General features: G+C 41.8%; 2 protein-coding genes across 6 annotated transcripts; one reads left to right on the forward strand and one right to left on the reverse strand.

Moving 5' to 3' along the window:
* Nucleotides 1-625: 625 nt before the first annotated feature.
* Nucleotides 626-4,899, reverse strand: LOC110508576 (2-oxoglutarate and iron-dependent oxygenase JMJD4). The gene is made up of 6 exons (XM_036966387.1): nt 4,274-4,899; nt 3,865-4,030; nt 3,411-3,536; nt 3,043-3,310; nt 2,746-2,892; nt 626-1,146 (listed from the first exon to the last, which is right to left on the reverse strand). The coding sequence occupies exons 1-6, from the start codon at nt 4,524-4,526 to the stop codon at nt 811-813; spliced, it is 1,296 nt and encodes a 431-aa protein (XP_036822282.1). The 5' UTR covers nt 4,527-4,899; the 3' UTR covers nt 626-810.
* Nucleotides 4,293-10,993, forward strand: LOC110508574 (synaptosomal-associated protein 47). Of its 5 annotated transcripts, none has more exons than XM_021589173.2 (6): nt 4,293-4,387; nt 5,728-6,257; nt 6,515-7,014; nt 7,383-7,507; nt 9,986-10,181; nt 10,604-10,993. In XM_021589173.2, exons 2-5 carry the CDS (start codon nt 5,752-5,754, stop codon nt 10,130-10,132), a joined length of 1,278 nt encoding a protein of 425 aa, XP_021444848.2. In that variant the 5' UTR covers nt 4,293-4,387; nt 5,728-5,751; the 3' UTR covers nt 10,133-10,181; nt 10,604-10,993. The 5 variants fall into 5 exon arrangements, with proteins under 5 accessions (XP_021444848.2, XP_021444849.2, XP_021444850.2 ...); XM_021589174.2 differs by lacking the exon at nt 4,293-4,387 and adding an exon at nt 4,961-5,220; XM_021589175.2 differs by lacking the exon at nt 4,293-4,387 and adding an exon at nt 4,969-5,240 and having other exon boundaries at nt 7,386-7,507.
* Nucleotides 10,994-11,209: the final 216 nt, after the last annotated feature.

Below are 11,209 nucleotides of genomic sequence, written 5' to 3' on the forward strand. Positions count from 1 at the left end.
TCTTTCTCTGGAGGTCAACCTGGTCTACATGCAGGGCATCAGCTTTAGTAAGGGCTGTTCCATCGGCCAGGACTCATCACAATGGGGTGGTACGGAAACATCTGATGCCGTACGCATGTCGGCACTACCCGAAGGATTGGCACCTCAGACCCAGTCTGGCAAGTCAGCCGGGAAGCACAGAGTTGGAGATCTGGGCATTCACCTGGCTCATGCCAAAGAGCCATTAACACTCAAGGGTTCTGAGGACACAGTCTCTGGAGGAATCCGTGCGATACTGGTGGCCCAAAGACTCTTAAAGCCAAATGAAAATAGAGGTATTTGACCCCAACAATATGAAACGCACACATGTTGAAATGAGCCAGATCATATTTACATGGATAGGGTACATAAAGTTAAAATGTTCTTATTCCAAATCACTTAGTACAGTATTTCACTGGTAGCACTACCAACCATGTCTATGACGTCTATGAATAGTTTCCTTGTTTGTAGTATTGCGATTGCTTCAAATATTGAGTTCCTTGACACTATGCTGTTTGCCAGTTGTGCACTGCTTGCCAGTTGCTAGCTATTATCTTAAATATTACTTTATGTATCTCTGGCGTAATAAACATACGAGGACACAAAGTATGGACATTTGTCATTTTATCAACATCTCATTCACAACATAAAAAAACACCCAAAAGCTCACACAGGATGACTTTTTTTTTTTGGAGGGGGGGGGGGGTCAAGATAACATCAGGCTACCTCTGAAACCAAAGCCTTATCAACTAAATGTATTGATAAAGCTGCTCATAAAGGATACTGGTTGGCCTATTCCTGGTAAAGGGAGTGCTGCCCTCTAGTGGAGAGCATGGTCTCTCGAATCTGCTGCAGCAAACTTTCAGGTTGTGAGCTCAGAGTTGAATGATCAAGTCTCTTGAAGTCTTCATTGCAGAGCATGCATTCTAGAATGTGAGCCACCCTCTGTAGGTCAAAGGCAGCATGGTGAAGCCCCAATGTGGCCAGGGTCTCTGAAAGATGACGTGGGTAATTTGAGGAGTTGTTCTCGGAGCAAGAACTCAAGAAGGACATGCGGTTGTCAGCGATAATCTTCAGGAAAGTGGCAAACTCCCCATAATCAATCCCAGAGCAGGACTTCATGATAACCTGTAAAACAAAATACCAACTCAGATTACACAGCTTTTTAAAATACATCTGCTTTGTCAGACAGTGCCTTTGGAAAGTATTCAGACCCCTTGACTTCACCACATTTTGTTATATTACAGCCTTATTCTAAAGTGGATCAAATAAAATCCTCAGCAATCTACACACAATACCCCATAATGACAGTGAAAACAGGCTTTTCTTCATGTTTTAAAATGTATTAAAAATAAAACCGATACCTTATTTACATTAGTATTCAGACCCTTTGTTATGAGACTCAGAATTGAGATAAGGAGCATTATGTTTCCATTGCTCATCCTTGAGATGCTTCTACATCTTGATTGGAGTCCACCTGTGGTAAATTCAATTGATTGGACATGATTTGGAAAGGCACACACCTGTCTATATAAAAGGTCCCACAGTTGACAGTGCACGTCAGAGCAAAAACCAAGCCATGAGGTCGAAGGAATTGTCCGTAGAGCTCAGAGACAGGATTGTGTCAAGGCACAGGTCTGAGGAAGGGTAACAAAAAATGTCTGCAGCATTGAAGGTCCCCAAGAACACAGTAGCCAGTAGAACACTGGCAGCCCGGCCAAATTGAGCAATCAGGTGAGAAGGGCCTTGGTCAGGGAGGTGACCAAGAACCCGATGGTCACTCTGACAGCTCTAGAGTTCCTCTGGAGATGGGAGAAACTTCCGGAAGGACAAACATCTCTGCAGCACTCCACCAATCAGGCATTTATGGTAGTGGCCAGACAGGAGTCACTCCTCAGTAAAAGGCACATAACAGCCCACTTGGAGTTTGCCAAAAGACACCTAAAGACTCTCAGACCATGAGAAACACGATTCTCTGGTCTGATGAAACCATGAATGAACTCTTTGGCCAGAATGCCAAGCATCACATCTGGAGGAAACCTGGCACCATCCCTACTGTGAAGCTTGGTGGCAGCATCATGCTGTGGGGAGGTTTTTCAGCAGCAGAGACTGGGAGACTAGTCAGGATCGAGGCAAAGATGAAGGGAGCAAAGTACTGAGAGACCCTTGATGAAAACCTGCTCCAGAGCGCTCAGGTCCTCAGACTGTGGCAAAGGTTCAGCTTCCAAGAGGACAATGACCCTAAGCACAGTCAAGACAACGCAGGAGTGGCTTCGGGATAAGTCTCTGAATGTCCTTAAGTGACCCAGCCAGAACCCGGACTTGAACCCAATCGAACACCTGAAAATAGCTGTGAAGCGACGCGCCCCATCCAACCTGACAGAGCTTGAGGATCTGCAGAGCAGAATGGAAGAAACTCCCCAAATACAGGTGTGCCAAGCTTGTAGCTTCATACCCAAAAATACTTGATGCAGTAATCACTGCCAAAGGTGCTTCAACAAAGTACAGAGTAAATGGTCTGAATACTTATGTAATGTGATATTTTAATACATTTGTCAAAAAACTGTTTTTGCTTTGTCATTATGGGGTATTGTGTGTAGATTAATGAGGGGGGGGGGAGAAACTCATTTTAGAACAAGGCTGTATCGTAATAAAATGTGGAAAAAGTCAAGGGGTCTGAATACTTTCCGAAGGCACTGTATGTCTATCTCCAGGTGTCTTATATACCTGGCAGTGCTGATGCCATGAATCCATAGTGTTCCTCCATTCCTCTATTTCCCTCTGGACAGCAGACAGCTCATTCTGAAGGAACTGCCACATAATGTCCACATTGCAGCCATTCAGCCAGTTATGGTTGATGGAGATGGTGTCTTCCTGCAGGATAATGAGACAGAAGTCAGGTTACTTAGTTCAAAATTAGCCATGTGAACCATACAGGTGCTTAACTGATAATGATTTGTAAAAAAAACCTCTTGATCAAGTGTACCACTTAAATTTGTCCCACATCCAAACTGCAGTACTTACCAAATTATAAACCTGATGGTGCCAACCACTGGGCACAAATATGATCTCCCCTGCTTCCTGAATGATCTCTAGTGGTTGACAGGCCTCATCACAGTGTGGGAATTGCACCTTGTCTCGAATCTCAGGGGCAGTGACGTCATAAGCAAGGTTGCCATGGCTGTCTCGTAGAAACTCTTCTTGGCCTGGGGGATACAGGAGCCATTTCTTCCTGCCACAGATGTTCGCTGACCAGCTGTAGGAGCGGAACACATCAGCGTGGAATGGCGTCCTATAGCAAAAAGAGGAAAAAGCAATCACATGTTGTTAGAGGAGACAGAGATTTAAGAGAATATCCATTATAGACTCTATAATGAAATGTTTTGTTATACCATGAGCCTTTGGGTCCCATGTAGACGAACCGGTAGTCATCCACCTCCAAAGTATCCCAATACTCATTAAGCCAGTCAGAGGAAAAGAAGACTGGGGTAGTGTAAACATTGTGTTCAGGAAAATCCCTGTGAAAGACAGAGGACGGAACCATTGAGCCATGTGCAGCTTATTATTGATACAGCTACTTTCAGTATCTACATTATTTACATACTGTAAAAAACGTTCCAATCATTTTTTATTTAATTTATTTCACCTTTATTTAACCAGGTAGGCTAGTTGAGAACAAGTTCTCATTTACAACTGCAACCTGGCCAAGATAAAGCAAAGCAGTGCGACACAAACAACAGAGTTACACATGGAATAAACAAACATACAGTCAATAACACAATAGAAAAAAAGTCTATATACAGTGTGCTCTTACTTCAGATGGCAACATACAGGTGAATTCAATACCTTGACATGTGCCAATCTTTCAGATAGAGACATCCTTTTGGTGATGAGTGTCCATTCTGTATGTACTCTCTCCAGTAGTGAATAAATTCCTTGAAAGGAATAATTTGTTTGGGGTTTGCATTGTATTCTTTCGCATTGCAGTTTGCAACTGGAACCGGAGTCTCATCTGCAAGAGGAAAAAAAGAGAAATACTTTGAAATCACAATTTACAAAATAGGTTATTGGTTCATCATAACTGCAACACATGTTTTATTACCAAATATATACATCAGATAATTACACAAAGCACGAGAAATGATTGTCAAATCACAGATCAGAACAACCCATCCATAGGCTAATCAAACTCATTCATTTGACATCAAAGTTACTGGACATTGTAATAGATATGTAGCTAACAACATTTACTCACCAAATTGCTGCAGCAGTTTCTGGAAGTTTGGCTTCCCCTCTTCAGTGACCCACTGTTTCCTACATTTCCAGTCTTCAGTAAATTTCCTCGAGAACATGCATGGGTGGTTAGGAAGTAAGTACTTTTTAAAGAATTTGGAATAGCTCAAATCCTTCTCTATGTAATCCACAAAGTGCGAAGAACAAAATTGTTCATAGGATTGCCTTGATATTTTAACGAGGCTGCAGCAGTTATGATAAGACTCCCTGTCCATGATACTGGATGATGTAAACAAGTCCTGGGTGTAACGTTAACTAGCTAACTAATTAGCAAGCAATCGAAACAAGCGACGTACCTAAACTATAGTGACATTATATGTCATATTAATTGCTTTTCCACCATTATTATTGGATTTACATTGCAAAGATAAATCAAACATGTGGAGAAAAAGGTTCGTTCATTCGAGCCTAAAAATAGCTTCCTATGGCTATGCTATTTTGCATTTTAGGGGACCACATTTATAGATGCACACGCCCAATATTTGCTTTAATTTGTTCGGTTTTTTTTGTACACGATTGTTTCCGTAATGTTTGCTAATTCAACGTTGAATGTCTTTAGTAAATATACACTTTGAAATTAGACATTAATAATGCACATTCTACACATTTCAAATAGCAGGATCATTGTTTCTAGACGGACTGTAAACATGTCTGTACTGAGGAAGTGACGTCTCTTCACGTCCAAACAAATCACTCGCTTGGGAACCAATCTGCGAAAATATATTTTTCTTACATATTTTATTTTTTTGTACAATTATTAAAGTGGCCCCTTAAAATATCTATTAACAGTTTCCACGCAGAGCAGCTGTACTCAAATAATGCACAATCGATACTATTATCGTCTTACGCAACATTACAAAACTGTAGCTTCTGAATTCCTGGAATAGTCATAACCCTGCAGGAGCTCAGGTGCCAGGTTTGTTTAAAAAGTAAACAAAATCATCAAACAATGTTGAATGATCGCTAGTTACCTATTTTGTTTGTTTGAACACGAATGCAATTTACTCGAAATACACATTTTCTTATCTTTTATTTGAGAGGAACGCTTATGAAAAGGTCTGCTAGCTAGCTAGCTTCCTGACATGTTATGATTTTGAATGTTTTGCTAGTCAGCTAACGTTAGCAAGCTTAGCATAGACAGTGGTACTCTAATAAGGTAGCTAGTACACAGTAACATATGTATCTAGCTAGCTGTACTGTTCATATAGTAGGTCTAAATAGCTAGTCCAAAATACCTTGATTACCATGACAGCTAGCTACTTACATAACATAGCTTTACTGCCGGGTTGATTGAAATTCCTAGCTAGCAGCTCCAACGTTTTAGTCTCTAATCCTTTATCTCGAGTAACATATTGACCTTGATTAAAATATTATTTACAATACAACATTTTAACATGTTCACCCCTCTCTTCCTAGGTGAGCATCTGAAGCCAAGCCAAAATGACATGCCCAACCCGAGACATCCCCATCCACAGCTGGCCAGGCTCCTACTACATCAACAGTGAGAAGCGCTGGGATGCCGGCACCCTGTCCCTGACCCGCACCATGCTGCGCTTCACCTCAGACCAGAGCAAAGAGAACCTGGTTGGTTTCCGCCTCTCAAGGATCATGGAGATCAAGATGGAGTCGTCCAGCTTCATCTTCAGCACTCTGACTGTGTTGGAGCATGGGAATATCAAGCACTGGTTCGGCTCGCTGAGGCCCAACCGGGTGGTGGTCTACAATGTCCTGGAGCATTTCTGGAGGGAGAGGTTGTTGTCCCCATCTGCAGAGGTTCAGGGGGCTGAGGCACAGCCGACCAAGGGGAGGGAGCTGATTAACCTGGTTGCGGGGGCTCAGAGACGGCTAGAGGACACAGGGAATGTCCTCCACCACCAGGGAGAACAGTTTGATAATGTCATGCATGGCCTAGGCAAGATCGACTCAGATCTGGGCGTGGCAGACAGGTAAGGTGGATATTGAATTCTACCTCTGGGCCCTGTCAGTCAATTGTTTTATTATTTTCAAATATTGTAGCTAACATTTCCGAAGTTTTGATGCCTTTCTATCCACATGATGATTAAATATACACTAATATATAGTAGTGGTTAATTATTTGAGATTGGATAGCTATTATCCAGAACATGTTTACCCTTCTTAATTTGTATGAACCGTCACTGAATTGGATGCATTCCTCTAACTTCTGTCACCATTATCTCTGCAGGCTACTTTCTGAACTGGAGTCTCCCCCTTGGTGGCCTTTTGGCAAACTACCCTGGAAGAGTCAGCAGGATGTCAAGGCTGAGCATGCTGCCAGAGAGGCTGCTTGTAAGTTAACAGGAACAGGCAAGCACAGAGTGATCACCAGCGTACCAGCCATCGTCTCCAGAGGTGGAGACTCAGACCTGAAGCCTGGTTGCTTGATGGTGATGGTCTCCTCATTAGAAGTCCGAGACACAAACTATGTGCTGCTCCACCGCTTTCAGAGGGATGAGGTGGATGACATCCGGGTGCACAATCCGTATGAGATCAGTGTGAGGCAGAGGTTCATAGGGAAGCCAGACATATGCTTCCGACTCCTGTCGGCTAAGATGCCGGAGGCCATGTCAGTGCTAGAGATACAGTATAAGAAGAAGGTGGAGTACACAAGTGAGTACTCTGCCTTCCTGACGACCCCAGCTACGACCCCATGTGACCAGGATCAAGGTTCAATATGGAATGCAGGTAAGAAGTTTAGATTATCCTCTGTGGTCCTAGTCGGGGGTTCTTTGTTTATTTTGCTCTGCACAATGGTTTGTGTTTGGCCACCAAGTGGCAGTAAAGATCTGTGGGTGTTAGCATGGCATATTGTTCAATACACATCTTTGAAATTACTTTAGGCTCTCTTGAGGCTGAAATCTCATTATACACTCTAGATTATTGATTTATTACATAGCTTATTGATTTGTTACACAATTCTGATGCATGCTGTGTTTTGTTGTTGTTACGAGCTTTCCCCATTACATTATCATAGGGTTACTGTTACGCTCATAAGAAGCTAATGTGTTTGTTTGAGGGGCCTATCACTATATCTCTGCCCCCTCCCATGGCAGCAGGCCTGCTGCAGAACCAGGAGACAGAGGTCCCCATGACAGTCCCAGCAGGAGAGCTGTCCCAGGTGCAGGTGCATGTCCTTAAGCCAGAGGTCACTCAGGCTGAGGCTCAGGAAATCCGACAGGTGAGATACAATATCGGAATCTGGCTTCTAATGCCTCTTCCTGTTTCCTCAAGCATTTTATCCTATGTATCACATGCTTTATAACAGTCTGAAGTTACACTGCCCTAACATTTTCTCTATTTTGCGTTCAGATAATGTTTATACCTGTCTTTATATCTGTTTTGAATTCAGAAGAAATGCATGATTGAATTTCCATGTTATGATGCATTAAATGTATGCCATTTCAATAGCAGGTTTTAAAGAACAAGTGTAACTTTTCTTATGTTCTATGAAAATCATGGGAAGATAAATGCTGTGTTTCCAGTCCAAACCAGAGATTCACTGTGATGATTTTTATTTTACATACTATGTATTTTATATATTAGTCGGTAAGACCACAAACCAAACTCCCATTGGGTTACAAGAGAGAGGAGAGAGGGAAAGAGACATGGCCAGTTATTTGGTTAGACTTCTCTGGTCAGACAGTGTATAAAGTATTTCCATTCAAAGTCTCATAATGTTGAACAGTGAGCTCCATGCATGGTCGATGGTTGCAAGACATAAACAGTGACGCCAATGCGTTTTCGTTTAACACATTATTATGGGTGGCTCAGAATGGTGTTTTCCATGTTAAACCTCTTCAAAACACAACATTTTGTCTATGTAATGGTAATCCGTTACAGGTATGTTGTCATTTTCAGAATCCTCCTGAAACACAGGCTACAGTCTCTCGAGGCTTGGGTGTTTCTTACAGTCCCATAAGCAGTTCTGTAAAGCTGATTGAAGCTGAGGTTGAATGAGGCTTTTGTGGAAATTGCGTTCACAACGGCACAGTTAGTTAGATATTACAAGTTAAGTATTGACTACTTCAGAATGGTATCAATACGATTGTATCTCAATATAATCGTATATATAATCATTTTCAAACAAATCGATCGTGTTAGTGACATTTTTTCGCAATTAGTCTGTTTACAATTCAGGGACATGTGTTTTGTTTCTCTATCAATGGCTTGTTATTTTGTGCCGATAAGTCATAATGGTTGTTTTAAACCACAAAGCCTACCGCTTTCTGAAGTGGTAAAGTGGTACACTTTATGATGCAGCTAATTCATGTAATGATTAGTGAGAGTCCCTCGTTGAGAATCACTTTTAACCTGATTTCCTACCGAAGTGTACAGCAAATAGCCCCTTTGGTCAAAAGATATTTGATACCTGCAGATTATCACGTCGGTTATTTGTTCAAATCAGTTGAATATTTACAGTTTTTTTTAATGTCTTAAACACATTTCCTACAACTCACCTCACCTTTCATCAGTTCAATTATGTTATTAGCCTACTTTTTTTAAATTTATTTTTAACTTGATTTGTATTTTACCTACATGTCTGACTGTGTATGTTGAAGGGAAGAGGACAAAAACGAACCAAAAGTTCAGAAGTGGTGTGATAAAATGTACCTTCAACAGTAGAATTTAGTTAAAGGTCAATTTTACAGAATATGGCACCAGAATCACATAAATTACACTGAAGTATTTTTTGAAGTATCGATATCAGTCTATTTATCACATTTTCCTCCCAAACTGAAGAAACCTTAGAAAGTGAATGCATGCAATTGTCGTTAAGGAGTACGTTGAAATACTATTTGTCTGCTCGTTGCTGTCTGAAGCCGTTCCCGTGCACTGTTGCTGTGTCTGCGATTACTGGCCTCTGAAAACTGACATAACGTCAATTGGGTGTGTGTGTGTGTGAGCATGTGTAGGATAACATAATATTAGTTTAGAAACCACGTGTTGGGGTGTGGAGTGAGTGTCTATTAAGTTTTGCTTGGCACAACAAGGTTGATTTAAGTTGTTCCATTGACCATAACGTACACAGGTGTTGGAGCGTGGAGATGGAGTTGCAGAATTCCCTGAACACACAGAAAGTTGAAATAACAAAATGTCATTGACTTGTCTGTTATCGATGACCTCAGGAGACCAGAGACCTCTGTATAGCCACCATGTGCTTGAGTAATGTATACTAGTCACGTGAATATTGGGTCACACGGCAATTGTGTCATGACCTAACGATGGAAGTACAGTTATTACAGATCGTTTTGGTTTTTGTCGGCAGTCCCTTCATTGGTTTTCATTTTACAGCTAACAGCCATTCGGTCTTCGTGGCTCCGACAAGCAGTGGAAGAATAATTATGGCTGAGAAAAAAAAGTGTTATTCCTCCTCTCTGCTCATCTCCCCTGTCTTTTCCACTGACTGACTCACTCACTCCATGTCCTCTCGGGACATAACCCTAGACAAGACACTTTTCCCCACCACTACGAGAATCAAGAGATTTACTCCCACAGACCTGGGTCAAATATATATGTCAAATATTTGAGCTGAGCTTGATTTACTTTGCCCTGTACAATGGATCAGAGGAAATAGATTCAAAAGGGCCAACCACAAGTTAATCCAAGCATGTGTGTGTGTGTGTGCGCCTATATGGCTCTCGGCCTACTCTCTCAGATGCTGATGCAGCTGAAAAACCTGGCTCTGGAGGCTGAGACTGAGCTGGAGAGGCAAGACGAGGCCCTGGATATTCTGACCAGCTCTACGGACCGGGCCACTATGCACATAGACAAACACACCTGCCGCATGAAGAGGCTGCTGTAGTTCACACACCAGCCAACCGGCTCACCACAGCGCAATCCAGAAATGCGCTGTGAGTTGCTGTTCCCTGACGACAAATGCGTGCTCTAAGAACATTTTTGTTCTGAACCTCTACATTTGTAGCAAATGTCTGAGTCTCCGGGGTAGTCATACACCCTTACGTCATTGTAATGTGTAAAATATAGAAATCAATGTCCCTCTCAATGTGGTAATTACCAACCAGTCCACTAGATGGCATTTACACCAAGGTAAGGAAGTGTTCACTCCCATCAGCACTTTGTGGAGATATTGTCCTCGTAGCACTGTGAAGAACCATGAATAGATCCATACCTGGTTGTTGTTGTTGACGGATGATTGAATCCCTGGGTCTGTCACCATAAGTATAGAGTGGTTTCTGATGTTGTACCTAAATCACTGTGAGGAACGATTGTCACACTGCTGCTAAATGTGTGTTTTTTTTCCCTTCTTTTTCAGTTGCAGGTGTCAGTAAAGCCATTCCCCTCCCTCCCTGCACATGGTTTCCCTCCAGCTCCAAGTGTTGCATGTTGCTGCAGAGTAAGTGATGCATCGAGTGGGATCGCTGAATTATAACCCAGTTTGCAGTGGGTCTGAAACGAAGTCCCTTGAAACTGTGTCCCTTGAAATTCACAGAATACTATTCGGTCACCACCTATTCTATAATGTACAGTACAAGAAAAAGCAGACGGCAACTCACAATCTTGCTAACAGTGACACTGGATTTGGGGATATCTGTATAATCATATTTGTATGAATGACTTGCATTGACTTCTATGCTGTACTCTATGTTGTACTGTAATTTATTTATCGTCTATTTATCGTTGATAAACTGATTTAAACCCAAAATATCTGGTAAATCATGTGTTTCTTCATACGTTTCATGCCTCAAGTTCCCCATGCCAATGTACTGTAGACAGTAGAGTAAGTATTTGAGTGGTGCCTAATTATCCAATAAAACACTTTTTTTTACATAGAAGACAGATGCCTGGCTTAAATAGTACACTACAACCCGCCCAGGTCATAAAAGGCTATGTAGTTTCCTTTATTAATTAAAGAATAATA

Source organism: Oncorhynchus mykiss, chromosome 28 (assembly GCF_013265735.2).
Source record: "Oncorhynchus mykiss isolate Arlee chromosome 28, USDA_OmykA_1.1, whole genome shotgun sequence".
Classification (NCBI taxonomy): Eukaryota; Metazoa; Chordata; class Actinopteri; order Salmoniformes; family Salmonidae; genus Oncorhynchus; species Oncorhynchus mykiss.